General features: G+C 34.8%; 2 protein-coding genes across 6 annotated transcripts in view; both read right to left on the bottom strand.

Moving 5' to 3' along the window:
• Positions 1 to 9,672, bottom strand: part of LOC112862683 (uncharacterized) — a 187,853-nt gene extending 178,181 nt beyond the window's left edge. The window contains exon 1 of the mRNA XM_086707547.1: positions 9,535 to 9,672. The gene's annotated coding sequence lies outside the window, so the exon portion shown is untranslated. The remainder of the gene's footprint in view (positions 1 to 9,534) is intronic.
• CEP57L1 (centrosomal protein 57 like 1) overlaps positions 9,594 to 15,342 on the bottom strand; it is a 78,504-nt gene continuing 72,755 nt past the window's right edge. For 4 of the 5 annotated variants that reach the window (XM_086707553.1, XM_025925138.2, XM_086707554.1 and 1 more), the window contains 2 exons: positions 14,194 to 14,338; positions 11,240 to 12,368 (listed from right to left, as the gene is read on the bottom strand). In XM_086707553.1, the coding sequence (XP_086563679.1) occupies positions 12,150 to 12,368; positions 14,194 to 14,338 (364 nt within the window). In that variant the 3' untranslated portion in view covers positions 11,240 to 12,149. Of the gene's footprint in view, positions 9,701 to 10,487; positions 10,584 to 11,239; positions 12,369 to 14,193; positions 14,339 to 15,342 lie in introns of those variants that run through there. The other variant, XR_015251460.1, reaches the window with a different exon arrangement.

Raw genomic sequence — 15,342 nt, 5'->3', positions numbered from 1 at the left:
AGCAGAGACAAAAATAGAAAGAAAACTTTAGTACCTTTAAACGAAACTTGAAGACTTCCTAAATATTTAGTATGAAAAACAGAAAAACTTAAGTAATCATGTTCCTAATGAGCATGCAGTTGGACAAATTAGACTGGTTTAATAATGCTGTTTTAGATGTCTCCTTTCTGATTTAATTACAGTGAGAATTAAGATGTTGTATACTCTTCTAACTTATGCAAGACAGGTTTGTTTTCTCATGGAAAGCCTAAATAATTATACTTTATGGATACTTTTCTAATTCCTAAATGAAAATTAAACTGAGTTACTTATTTAATTAGTAATCTTTGGATATAAATTATATCTAAGCAAGTCATTTGTACAGAACAAAATAAATACTAGGTCAACAAACATAGTTTTTACATACACTTGCCTTTTATTTTTATATATTTTAAGTGACCATTAATTAGTAGGTTGAAAAGACATATATGAAAAACTGAGGTATGTTGGTATACATGTTCTTTTTTGAAAGAAATGTTTCAAATTGCTTGTAACCTTCTTTAGTCACTTAATCATATCTTTTATATTCTGATAACTTTTTTTGATACGGCATTTCCCAAATTCAGAATAATAAACTATTACTGTGTCTTCTATATACAATTTTCTTTGGGGTTTCCCTAACAGTTGCTAGACAGCTCCAAAGTTTTGCTAATTTATCCTATAAAAGGAGGAATACTAAAAATCATTAGATATGTTTGGTATACTGCAGATTTTTATTAGCTCAAAACTATTGCAAAAGTCATCCTGCTTATTGAGTCCTACATATGAAAAGAACTTGCACAGCAGTTCAGAGGAGCTTAAACTAAGTTAACTATATTTAAGTAAATGTATTACTATAAATATAAAATAAAGATATTTTTAGCAATTGTGTAACTTTGAGGTTGGCTAGAAGCATACTCATGTCTCTATACAAAGATTGGCACAGTAACTATTTCTTAAACTTTATTTATTTATTTTTAAAGTTTATTTGAGAGAGAGAGAGAGACAGAGAGAGACAGAGAGAGAGAGAGAGAGAGAGAGAGAATTCTAAGCAGACTCTGTGCTGTCAGCATGGAGACCTACGTGAGGCTCAATCTCATGAACCATGAAATCATGACCTGAGCCTAAATCAAGAATCAGACGCATTAACTAACTGAGCCACCCAGGCACCCCCCAAATTGATTTTTTTAAAGGAATATTTTATTTGCAGTTGACAATCCTAAAAATATTTTGAGATAAAAGAACCTGGAGACTTTTTAATGCCTACTCAATCCATAAATTATCCTCTCAGGATAATAATTGACTAAATCCTTATAAAATGATTATGTGTTACTTCAGAAAAAAGATTCTACTCCCCACTATTCTAGTATTGTTGGCCTTTACAAAATTAACCTAAGCCATTGAGTCTTGTCATCCACGGACAGTTTCTGCTTTTTCATCAAGTCCCCATGATAAGATACAGAGCAAAAACGGAGTCTTCTGGAACAAACATGAAAAGAATGAAAGCCTCAGTAAACACTTTACCATACTCGTAATTGTTGACTCTATAGGGAGCGGACTCATGGAAACAGATTTTTCAGTGTAAACTGGTATCAGCATGACAAAAAGATACCTGTCAGACTATCAAAAGATAGAGTCAGGATTTCTAGGATTCTTTAAATCCAGAAGCAAATGACTTCAAGAAATTGAGTGCTTCACCTCAAATCAGAAAAACAAGAATTTATCACCTAGGACTAAATGAGTTAATTCTGTGAATGCTTTCTTTCTAAGGGACATACATTATTTTGATCTATCTATTGGCTACACTTATATAAACTGGTAGAAACATCCCTTAAATGGTATTATGTTCCAACTGACCCTTCAGAATTACAGAAAAAAAAAATATTTGGAAATACTTAATGGAATTTATAAGTAAGAGACTGGCAGGAAAACAAAAATAATGATTCTGGAGAAAATCATATATCAATGTACCACAAAATGGTAAAAATTGTTAAATATTATACAAAATGCCTTTACTAAGTTTCCTTCCTTTTCATAGCCATGTAGCTATTTAGCATAAGTTCAATCAAAACCTGTTCTCCTTACTACCAAGTAGTAATTTAAAAATTGCTTTACTGTCTGTGGCTATGCCTCAAATCCCATTAAAGTAAGTATGGCAAGCCCATTACTAAACAAGTTCCAAGCAACTTCACTGAGGTGAACTGAATGGCTCTTGGCTTCGGATTTCAGTATAAGAGCTTATGGGAGCAGTATCTTACATATAAAGGAATGGCAGCCTTAAAGACTTTACAAAGTCTCCAAAGTTAACCCCTAAATTGTAGTATCACATGTCTCTAGTTTCACTAACCAGATTATAAAAAGGTCTCTGTGCATTAAGCATCATCTTTTATCACATCCATATAATAAAACTGACCAAATAACACAAAATATCAAAGTAATGATACTGTATCATAAAATCAGTAGACAAATTTATGTGGTCAGAGCCATGCTTTAGGAGGAAATTTGGAGGCAAAATTTACATCTTAACCAGATGGGTAAGCAATGCACATCACATTCCAGAGTAGAAAACAAAATGAAACAACAGTGTAAAGGGTCAACACAACATGTCTAAGTTGTGCAAACCTTTCACATTCCAAAGAAAGGTTTGGTCTTTACTCGACTCCCAGGAGATGACCTCTAAGGCCTTGGAATATCCTGCCTGATGATGTTTTTGTTTACCTAGGGACCGCAGGCCTCCCAGATAGTTCATGCTAACAATGTGATTTATGGTCCACTATGGCCTTAGGCCATGCAGTATCAGCTTGACCTACACAGAGGGGCTGGAGACTGAAGGTTGGCCATATGGGCAGTCAGCCATGCTTGTGTGATCAGTCCATACTGAAAAACCTGAACACCAAGGCTTGGAAGAGCTTCCTTGCTTGGCCATATTGCAAGCATATCACCACACATCATTGCGAGGAGAATTAAGTGCTTGTCTGCATGATTTAACTGGAAGAGGACAACTGGAAGCTCACGCCTGGTGTTTCCTGGACTTTGTCCAATGTCCCCTTTCCAGTTGCTTATTTAAATCTGTATTCTCTTGCTGTAATAAACCAAAACTGTGAGTACAACGGCTTTTCTAAGTTCTGTGTGTTGTTTTAGTGAAATCATTGAACACAAAGGTGGTCTTGGGGAATCCCTGCAAACTTACTTTGCAACCTTGAGATAAAGTAACATCAGCAAACAATCACCCTGTCTAGTTCTTGCTCCTCAAGTAAATGAAATCTTGAGTCTTTCTTGTAAGTTACTCTCTAATTAAAACAACTATATCTCTGATTTTGGAAATGTCTGAAGATATGCGATGACCTTTTTGGATACGGCAATTATGTGAAAAAAGTTCTGTTTTCCACCTTAAAGACAGTGCATACAAACTTGGTGACCTTGGTAAGTTTGCAGGTAGCTTTTTTCCTCTAAATGCTTGTCATATTTTTAATTTGTTAAGGCTGTCCTTCTAAAGTTTGGACTCCCTTGTAGATCTTCTTTGCATATGAACTCCTTTTCTTTTCTAAATGCTTTAGTCTCTAAGTGGCTTATGTTTTATTTCAGCAGGTGGAAGTTTGAATCAATAGCATTTTAGTAGACTCGTTAAGAGAAACTCTACTTTTTCTGGAACATTCATAGGAATGTTAGGAAGTTGCTCTGAGAATTTGAAATCACAGGCAAATATCCTACCCAAATACCAAAGGCACAGCCTTCCATCTACTTGAAACCTATGCTATAAAAGAACAAAAAGAAAAGTACTTTATCTGAAAATTTAGCTCAGTGCTCATATCATAAGTGAGAATCAAGATATGTATTAACTGATATAAATTCTCAAGCAGATAAGTTATATACATAAAAATATAGAATAAGTTTTTAACATACCATTTAGTTTTGAGATTAAAGTAAAAGTAGAAATTCCATACCTAAAAATAACTTATTTTAACTCTGGTACTGAATTTCCCAGCTTTAAATTTGTTAGCTCAGTTTATTTTGGGAAAAGCAAAGATAATGATGCTTTTTATGTTGTGTTCAAGCATTCAATAGTTAAGATATTAATAGCATTATTCTCTCATATGTATTACATATTTTAGATTTGGCTGTCTTTGAAAAGATATTTTTAAGGTATTAAACATTTTTCTTTTGCTAGAAATTATAAACTATAAAACCAGAAATGTTCCATGGAATTCTCAGGAGTGTTTTTAAATTTAATTTTAAATGGGTTTCCTGTGTACCAATATGATTTATGTTTTAAATAACACATTTGTAAAGTTGAAAGGACCTACAGTGAAAAACAGTGAAATACTTTCCAGTTCAGCAAGAAGATTCTGGACAACTGCTCTGTAAACATCAATCTTATATTTCAGACAAGAAATGATTCACATTCTGTACTAGTTCAGTAATAGATTTTTCTAAGAAATACAAGTCAATGTACATTTAACTTCAAAGAAAACTAACCAAAAAAATACCTTTCAATGATTTCTGAACTTATCCTAAAATTTACTTAATCAGACCAACTAAAATTAGGTCAACAGCGTATTATTTTAGTTATGACTAGAAGGTCTGTTCATTTTACAATCTTCCTTTTAAGATCTCTTTATTTAAGCAACTTTAATAATTTGTAATGAATAAACTTTTACAAGTAGGTAGAATCCCATTATAATGAACATCATTCCAGTGTTCACTTCCCTATGGCATTTCTCCCTATGTTCTAACCATAACCCAGAGCTGATATGGCTACAAAGAAATACATTGAAGAGGATATCAAAAGTCACAGAAATACAGCCTCTTAGTAGTACTTTATTTAATGAAGCTATTTTCCAGGTAAGGTATTTTTTTTTTAATTTTTTAATGTTTATTTATTTTGAGGGAGAGAGACAGAGTGTAAGCAGGGGAAGGGCAGAGAGAGACAGAGAGAGAGACAGACAGACAGACAGAATCTGAAGCAGGCTCCAGGCTCTAAGCTGTCAGCGTAGAGCCTGACGCGGGACTCGAACTCACAAACTGTGAGATCATGACCTGAGCTGAAGTTGGATGCTTAACCAACCGAGCCACCCAGGCGCCCCTCCAGGTAAGGTATTTATATATTTCACCCACTCACTCATTTAAAAATATTCTATCAGATCTAACGCTCAGTAAAATGACATAACTTTAAAGAGCACCACATTGATAGTATATCAATTTTTAATTTTTTCAGTGCTGTTGAATGTTGATGTTCAGATTTGACATGCACACAGTTTTTCTCTCATAAATCTCATATCTTTATGAATTTAAAAACTACCCAGAGGTGCCTGGGTGGCTCAGTTGGCTAAGTGTCTGACTCTTGATTTCAGTTCAGGTCATGATCTCATGGCTCTGCGTTGGGCATGGAACCTGCTTGGGATTCTCTCTCCCCCCTCTTCCTCTGTCCCTCTCCCACATGTACATGCACACTCTATCTCTCAAAAAAATTTTAAAAGTTAAAAATTAAAAAAAAGTTGAAATTAAAATTACACACACACACACACACACACACACACACACACACACACACACACAAAACAAAACAAAATGTCTTAAGCACCTGCAGAACAAATTTCTTTCCTACCCATAGGGCCCATGCTTTGCTAGACTGCACAGAAGCAGTGACTACATAGAAACAATGGATGAAGAATAATGAGGTCATTTGTTAAGGGATTCACTTTGAATATATTTATTTGGGCCCACATTAGAAAAGTGACATTTTTCTAATATAGGTTGGTTAGTATTTGAAAAGAGTGTTCTATAGGCCAGTAAATGTAATGGTGTTAAAACAGGACATCTATCTGTAAAATATAGAAAACACATCTGTAATAGTATTTCTGGGATAAATAGTAGATTGCCACAAACCATAAGGGATATTTGGGAGTATTCCTAATTTAAACTGGCTATCTTTCCTCCACATCTTTCAAATACATTCCTTTTAAAGATTTATTAAGAGCCAACTTCTTCTTCCTTAAATAACATTTAGGACTACATTTTAAATTATTATCCAGTACTCACAGAGTTTCACAAAAACATTGACGACCTTCTCTGTGTGTGATGTACCCTGATATTTTCAATGCTATTCTAATATCATTTAAAAAGTGTTCATAGTGACCCACTAAATGGATTTCACCATCCATTAGTAGGATAGGACCTGCAGTTTGAAAAACACTGACTTGGTCCAACCTATGGGGAAGCTGAAGTGTGAAGGAATTGAGTGGCTTAAATTCATAAGAAAAGTGAGTGGTAATCATTTGCATAATTCTGTGCAAGTCAAAAACTATTACTTTTCTGTTTTAGTCTCAGTCATTATTGCTTGATTTTTTTTTTATCTTCTTTATTCTCTACTCCCTTATTTTACTTCAGTGTTTCATACCCATTTTTTCTACTCGTGTCTTGATACATGGTTATGTAGACAATACATCTTTGAAATTTATATTAAGTGAACTAGTATCTTCAATCAATAAGAATTAAGAATCCTAGTCCAATACTGCCATGAGGTGAAAAAGCAAATGAAAGCTATATATATCAAGAAAAAGAATGAAGAAATACAAATAGGCCAACTTTATCTACCAATAGATGAGAAATTTAGTAGACAAATATTTAAGCATCTTCTCTGGGATGGTCATTATACCTCTATGTCAACTATTGTTTTCTTCCTTCTGTTATATTTCTGTACAGTCTCCTCTATCAGACTTTAAGCAACGTGAAGAGAGAATTCATGTATAATGTGTCTTTGAATCTCCCATAGCATCTAGCACAGTATCCTGGAGATCAACAAATACTTGAGTAGAGATCAGTAACTACTTCCTGAATGAACATGTCCAACACACCAATACACAAATAAAGAACTACCTTTGTTCTCTAATCTCTTCCTCTTAGCATTATAAAATCAAAGAAAGCACGATTCTGAGTGCCTGTTGTCTGTACACCCAAACAAACAACAAAATACTGGAATATTTTAACCAATGGTTATGTAAAACTTGGGTCACATATCCTTGAAAGATGAAACAGCAGCACAATTGAACTGGTGTCTAAAACAGCAGTACCTGACCCATTATGCTTACTCTGATGAGACCATCAAAGAAGGTTAACTAAGTTTCATGACAAGCAATTATCAAATATTTATTGAGAGGTCTACTTATGGGCTAGGTATTGTGCCAAGTGCTGGGCTACAGTGGTAAGCAAGGCAGGATCATGCCCTTAGGGAGATTTCAGTCTATGGGAAAGACAAACAAATAAACGATAACAAGAAAGTATACTAAGTGCAAACAAAGGAGAAATACCAAGAAGAGGCAGCTGAGCCAGATTTGGTAGAAGGCGGGGGGTATTAAGGGGAGATTTAAAGACAGCTTCCTAGAGGAAGCAGTAAATTGAGACCTGAAGAATGAGGTAAGGCTAGACAAGCAATATCTATGCAGGAAAAATCTAGGCACAGAGTATGATGGATAAATTCACCCTTATTTTAAAAGATTATTCTAGAAAGATGATTATGTCACAGAACTTTTTATCTTTAAAATTTTTTTCAAATTTTATTTAAATCCAACTTGGTTAACATATAGTGTAATAATGATTTCAGGAGTAGAATTCAGTGATTCATCACTTACGTATCTTTTTTGACAGCTAACTCATAATTCCCAACGTTCCTCCTCCAAGCACATTGGATTCAGTCTCCCAACACTGCAGACTGCTGAACTGGTCATTAACAAGACCTATATTGTCACAAAACTGCTTTAGAGCATAAAGTAACAATTTGCTTCTCTATTATTTTCTGCTGAAACTATCAAAGCACATAGGTACACAATGAACCATACATACATAGTAAAAAATAAACTTCTTCAGTGGGGTGTGCTAATTTATAGTTCTAATAATTGCCTATGGCATCTAGCAGGATCTTGCACCAAATGAGAATTCAATGACTCTATACCAATAAGGAGAACACTCCCAAAAATTCTACCAGGAAAAAAAAAAATCCACCTGATTCTTCAAATGACTCACAACTACAATAAAAAAAACAACAACAAAACAAAACTCTGACCTAGACAATATTTTAAAACTTTAAACTTTACAATTTTGTTATGACTAATTCTCCTTACATAACAAAATATGGAAAAGGAATTAAAGAAGTTACATGAAAATAAGCATATAGATTGTGAAGAAAAAGGCTGAAGCATTGGCCAAGTATATTTAATTACCAAGAAGTAAATTTAGTTTTACATCAATGACAGCCAATATAATTTTATTTATCTTCATTTCATCAAAAGGTGCCATGGAACCCATAATGAGTTTTTTTTTCCTCCCTCACAGATGCTATTATGCCGTAGAGAGTTTTGTCTTATTATACATCTGGGAGTCAGCTTAGTTATCTAAACTTCACATACAATTAAATGTTCTCCGTGCAGACAGCTTTAGTTACAGCTGAATAGAGTTCCAGGAAACCCCATTAGGAGTTTCACTATTTACTCTACACCAACAATGGCAGCTGGCACATTTTTGGCCACGGTGAGCAGTCCTTCCACTGTGCATAACCAACTAGACTTTCCCCCTTAGTTTGATTCTCACCACATTGCAATCAAATTTTAATTTAATTTTTTGATGTCCTGTTACAGATTAAGACTACTCCTTTATAGTTAAAAGTTGTATTTTTTCAGTTGTATAGTTATATTTAAAAAAAAATTTTTTTTTTACATTTTATTTATTTTTGATAGAGAGAGACAGAGTACAAGTGGGGGAGGGGCAGAGAGAGAAGGAGACACAGAATCTGAAGCAGGCTCCAGGCTCGGAGCTGTCAGCACAGAGCCCGACATGGGGCTCGAACTCACAAACTGCGAGATCATGACCTGAGCCAAGTTGGAAGCTTAACTGACTGAGCCACCCAGGCGCCCCTGTATAGGTCGTATTTTTAAAGTAAAAAGGCTATATAAAAATCTCAAAAACAACTTTTTTTGAGAGAGAGGGAGAGAATGTGCACTAGTGTGCATGAGCAGCTGAAAAGCAAAGGGAGAGAGAGAATCTTAAGCAGGCCCCACCCTGGGGCTTTATGTCATGACCCTGAGATCATGACATGAGCCAAAATCAAGAGTTGGATGCTTAACCGACTGAGCCACCCAGGCGTCCCTCAAAAACAACTTTTAAGTACACCACCACCACTAGCTAGCTCCCTATTTTAAGTATCTCCTTTTACCTTATACTGCTGAAAAATGAGCATGTCCCTTCAACCCCTCTATATTCAGCTAATACCCAATAAAAATGGCTAGGCTGCCAATGACCCATACAAGTACAGTTAACTCAAGATTCCACGAACTGCTATTTCCAGAATTAGAATATTCACAATACCTGCTGTTTTAAACACTCACTTTCTAGTTTCACAGTTTCATCGAAGTTGAGACCTGTCTTGGCTAGACAGTTCCAATTCCATTTTTTTCAATTTCTGATTAAATAAAAAACAAACAAACCTGTTTTTCACTTAAGTGAACAAAATCCACGATATCCTACCGAGTCTCTGCTAGGCAGAGCGCAGCTGCAGGGTTGCCATGGCAACTCTTGTACACTGGCCACAGATTACCCCTGTGCAAGAAGGAAATCATTTGCTCCACCCCTGAGGAGTCAAAGGCTCTGGTAAGCAGCAGTCTGTGAGCAGGACACATTTCTAGTTCAGTAGCTGTGACGGAGCAACAAGAGACAATTCTTTAGTGTTTCTCCATAATAAATGTCACCCAACAACCAAAACAGACTCCAAATCAAGTTGCCATGTGTGATTATGTATTTCTACACCATGGTAAGATTATATTCTTTACCCACTCTCACTAGAAACCTGAGCTAGGGAATAAGCCAGAACAATTTCCTCTCAGACACATAAAAGAAGAAGAAGAAGAAAAAAAAACCCCAATTAATTAGAATATTCCCACTTTTACAAAGAATACGTTTTGGCTCTCGCTTTCAGGCTTTAACACATGCAAACTCAGGTTGTCTGACAATTTTTGGTGGGGCAGGGCAGTCACATCTAAGATTTATTGAGTTTTTACTCAATGCCAACCCTTCTGCTGGGTGGTTTCTATGACACGTTACTTCATTTAGGTAGCAATATAATCCCTACTTTACAAATAAGAAATGGAGGCCCTGAAAAGTTATTTGATTGTCCAAACTACTAAATGGTGGAGTCACAATTTGAACCCAAGTCTTCTAATTCTGAAATCTTATGGTTTTTCTCGTACGCTACATTGATTTTTCAAGAAAATTCTCAATTCTTAACTAAAATATTCAAGTGTTCCTAGAATGACTTTGTTTTTGTTTCACCAATACAGTTTCACAAGAGATGACTTCACTACTGATAAGCTAAGTGTAGTCAGCCACTTTCCTAAGTGCATGGAAAACAAAGGCACAGAAAGAGACAGGGCTGCATTACGGCCCTGGTGAGTTTTTTGCAAAGTTTAAACTACAGCACTCACATTCTCAAGGAGAAAAGGCAAAGTTGAAAAGTAGGTAAGGTGATGAAAATGAATTTAGATGAAGCACTCTGTGGAACGTCTCTGGGGCTGAAGAAGCTGCAGAGGGAGAGGGAATAAGAGTGGGTGAAGGACACATGCAGTATTTAAACCAGAGACAATCTTTCATCTCCATCATTAGTCACTTTGAAGGATAATTTCAAGTATCCATCTGCCCATTTTCAGTCATTTTTGCACTTCAGGTTTGGAAAGTTCTTCTAACTTAGCACCTCTGCTCTCAGTGAAAATGAATCAGTTTTCTTCTTCCCTCACCAGAGATCTACAATTACCACCTTCCCCCCGCCCCCGCCACACACACACACTTTTAGGGAATTTCTTAGGAGGACTGTCTTTAACATAATTGCTTTTCTTAGCTCCCCAAGATCTTGACCTGAAACATTTTCTGGGGCTATTTTTTATGTTCTTTGATCCTTTAGGGCTGCTATCTTCTTGCTGAAAATTCTTTCATACCTATAGCTTGATCATTCCCCCAGCTGTAGATAAATGTACCATCAATTCTGACCCTTTGGAATCACCATCTCTTAAACTGCTACCCTAGCTTCTGAGTTCCTCCTTTCTATTATGCCTTTTCTGTCAGTCTTCTATTTCTACTTCAGCTGATGACTTCAGTTCTCTAGTTGGCCCAAAGGAGTTCAGTGAAAAAAACAAAAAAGTTCAAAAGAGTCACAATAGTTTCCGTAGGTTTCTGGAAACAAGTCAACAAGTGTAAATTTATTATAAAGCATACATATACAAAGACATTGCTTATGACATCACTGACTTAAAAATATCTAAAAAAAAGATCATATTTCTCTGAATTGTTCCTGGATAAGGTAATAAAACATCCAATTTCATTTTCCTGTACTTTCCTATAAAAGTGGGTCCTGGAAATTTACATTCTCAATTTATACTGATGAATATTATACATAATGCAAAGACTAAAACTCATCAAAAGTTTTAGTGATAAAGGAATAAGATAAATAGATCACTGGTGTTAAAAAGCAGCACTGGATTTGTAAAAGAGAATAGGAATTGCAGAAAAAGGCTTCTGCAGTTAAGTTATTGACATCTAAAAATTAAGTAACCATGAGTTCCTATTTATAATTGTCACATAAAAACTTGGGCTAAAGGCTTCTTTACAGGGCTCTTCCATTTACAAAAAAGAAAAACATTTCATAGCTCATAAAATAAGATAGGGAAGAAGCACCAGGAAAGGTAAAAGACCTTTCCTTACTCTGTTCATTTTATATTGGTTCTTAAGGTTATAAGCCTACTAAATAAAAAAGTGGAATGGTACTTGTATCTCAAATTTAACTTAATTTTAAATACCATCAATCCAGTATAATTTCTTAGATTTAGCTTAAGAGGTCTGCAAAATGAGCAATGTGTCTAAAACATGGAGAGATTAGGTATTTCAGTCAGAGAAACAAAAACGCAGTCATTTATTATTCGGGACTCTTAGGAGGTTGTTATGCATTAATTTAAAAATATCACAACTTGACACTTTATAAGGACTAGAAACATAATTCAAAATTTCATAAGGCATATTAAATTAAAACCACTTTAGACAATTCAAGATCTCATTGACAAGAGTTCATGTAAGGTGATAGTTTTACTATTGTGTTATTACTGTTCCCACATGATATCATCTCTTCGCAATTTCATTTGAAGATTATGGACTCGTACTGGATGAAAGTTGCTGTTCTTCTGAAGAGAGTTAGTTAGCAAACATTTTCTGGGGCTATTTTTTATGTTCTTTGATCCTTTAGGGCTGCTATCTTCTTGCTGTATACCTGAAGCTTCACTCATCTTTGACTTTTGAATTTTTTGCTGCAGTTTACGGACCTGGAGAGAAAAAAATCTAACATTTTAGTAAAAAAAGATATAAAAAATATACCCTAAAATGGATTGGATTGACGGTTTAAAGGTTACATGAAATCAAAAAGTTCATTCAGTCTTTACTGAATACCTATCATATGCCTAACACTGTGCCAGTTAGGTAGAAATATAATGAATAAAACAAACCTTGCTCTCAAAAAGCTTATAGCTCTTATTAGTAAAGAAAAGCATAAATGTGACAAGTAGAGAATAATTCAGGCTGGGATAACTCTGAGTGGGACAAAAGGTGTTTATTTGAGAAGGCCAAAGTAGGACAAGATCAATGTGGACTGAGAAGATCAGTGAGAAGCTGCAAGAAGATTTATAAGGGATATGAAACGAGTAAAAACTGGAGAACAGAGACAAGAGAAAAAGACCTTTCAGGAATGAGCACTGAATTTATAGAGTTGAATGTACATATACATATTTTACTTAAAAGTATTCCTGAATTTAAAGTATTACTGAATGCCAGTTAAAAGATGTCTCATTGGGTGGTATCTGGTAACAGTTGACGGAATTAAATGAAACAAAACCTATCAACTAGCCAAAACCTATTTCTGCCAAACCCAGTCCATTACTTAGTCTATTTCAGTTATGCATGGGCCTAATTTGTAGATCTGATCCAGATATTGGCTAAGAACCTAGTATGTGTCCAAGGCCATTTAAATTTCAGAAATTAAATTTACCATGATAAAATGCTTGAAAATTTATACTGCTATAGCTATTATGGAGTAGAAATAATATTTTTCAAAACTTAATTTATGTATGTTAAAAATACGACTATGTTTGTATTCCCTTCAAATTTCTCCTATGCAATTCTAAGAAAGTGTATGTTATATAATCTTCACCCTAACACAATCATACAAAAAAATTTATTTACTATAGCTTTAAAAGCCAGTAAAATGAAGATATTTGCTTTAAAAGTTTCATTTCCTCTTTTTCTCTTTATTGGTCATAGAAGAATAAAGGCAGTAAAATTCTGAATCCTTTATTACTTTCCTATAAAAGCGGGGAAGGCTGAGTTGTGAGGTTAATATATCACCAACTTATATGAATGCTGACTATTCTATATAGGCAGATAGCTATATGATGTGATTTGAGGGTTCCTGGAAAGACTTCTTCTGCCTTCTGCTCCAGCAGGGTAAAAGTGCTAATAATCCAACCTATGGAATCACTGTCTTGGGATAAAATAGTATCATATTCCATGATTCTTCTGTTGAAATATTAAAATTGCTATGCCATTCTTAGTTATTAAGCATTCGCATGCAAGGACAGAGTCCCCCTTACCAGCACACTATAGCTAGTTAAGCACAGGTCCCCAGGGAATGGAACACAGCCTAACTTGTTCTGGGAAAGTACAAACAATGGTTTTAGCATTAGAGTACTGCTTGAGGAGCCAGGTTATGTATGGGTACTGAAACAGAGACCTGTCAACATAAGAGTCTTCATTAAAGCATTAGGGGCAGGAAAAATAAAGGGAAAGAATGTTAAAAGGGTAACCAGGAGGGCTGCAAAGCAAACTTAGCCTCCCTCAAAATTTTCCCAAGGTCATTTCTGAATACATAACTAAACATTCTTGTTCCCCTTACTTTACAATTATCTTGGAGAACTCTTCATGGAGGCCATGTTATTCCAATGGGACAGATGGCTCTATAATAAGCCTAATTTCTATCTGTCATCTTTTCACTAAACCACATACACAGACCTCAAATTTGAAAGATCATGCAGAGATATAACACTGACTCCAAATATGTTATCTTTTTATTAAAATCTTTAACTAAAGCCTTCTTACATTATCTTGATGCTTCATCAGTTTGGAGATTTGTTCTCCTTTAATTTCCATTTTCTTGACTAAATGCTCTAGTTCACATTCTATGTCTTCACAGACTGAATGACTTTCAGTCTCCTTCATTTGATTTAGTAGTTCTTCGTGCTCCCTTTGAAAGAAAAGCAAATATCAAGTACTATTATGGTTTATATGTTATATGTCTTTGGTATAATTAAACAATATTCTGTTCAATCATAAATTTTTGCCAGTTAAATATTAATCTTCAAAGTCTCTTTATGTAGGGTTATCTAATTAAATCTACAGTAAATATAAAAGGCTCTTGTGATTTGAGATTAGATAAATTTAGAAATATCCTAGACTTAGGGTCTTAAAGAACCTTAGAATAAAGTCCAATTTTTTGATACTCATGGCTAAATGTAATAAAACATTCTGATGTCCTTAGCTAAAAGTATTAAAGGATTCTCTTTAGTTCTAACTTTGGAATTCTTAATATAGGGTGTTTAGGAAGAATTCCAGCTATAAAAGTATTTGCCTGAGAAATCCCTAGATTTGGTGATTGCCTACTGAAAGAGATACTGTCAAGAGAACTAGTTATATCTTCTACAGAGGTCTTATTTCAACTAGCTGGCTACCCAAATCTCGTATTGTCTGGGATTTTTGTTGAATATATATTTAAACTTGGGGCTTAAAATATGTATCCTATACAGAATCTTTACTATGGATGCTTCAAAACTTATAATGCAGACCAGACAGAGTTTAAAACAAGAAACTGCTTTCCTACTTGTCTAATGAAATGCCACTTAATTAAAAAGATTATAAAAAGCAAAAGGAGAATCTTTCTTATAAAAGCATTTGTGAGTTATAATTTAAGGTCAACTGACCCCATTTGTTAGGACAGTAATAATTGTCTATCAGTTCAGATCTTGGGAACACAGAAACTCCTTAGATTGGAAAAGTAGTAATTATATACAGTTGAAAATTTAAATACTATCAGTAAATACAATGAAAAATCAGTGGCAACTCTGCAGATGAAAGTAAGTCCCAATCTAAGTGAGGCCTTTAAGAATTTATAAGTGGCAGGGGTGCCTGGGTGGCTCAGTCAGTTAAGCGTCTGACTTCGGCTCAGGTCAGGATCTCATGGTTCGTGAGTTC

The sequence above is a fragment of the Puma concolor genome, chromosome B2, assembly GCF_028749965.1.
Source record: "Puma concolor isolate L17-30 chromosome B2, mPumCon1.1.hap2, whole genome shotgun sequence".
NCBI lineage: Eukaryota > Metazoa > Chordata > Mammalia > Carnivora > Felidae > Puma > Puma concolor.
The sequence above is the reverse complement of the archived record's forward strand: the minus strand, read 5'-3'. Positions and strand labels throughout refer to the sequence as shown.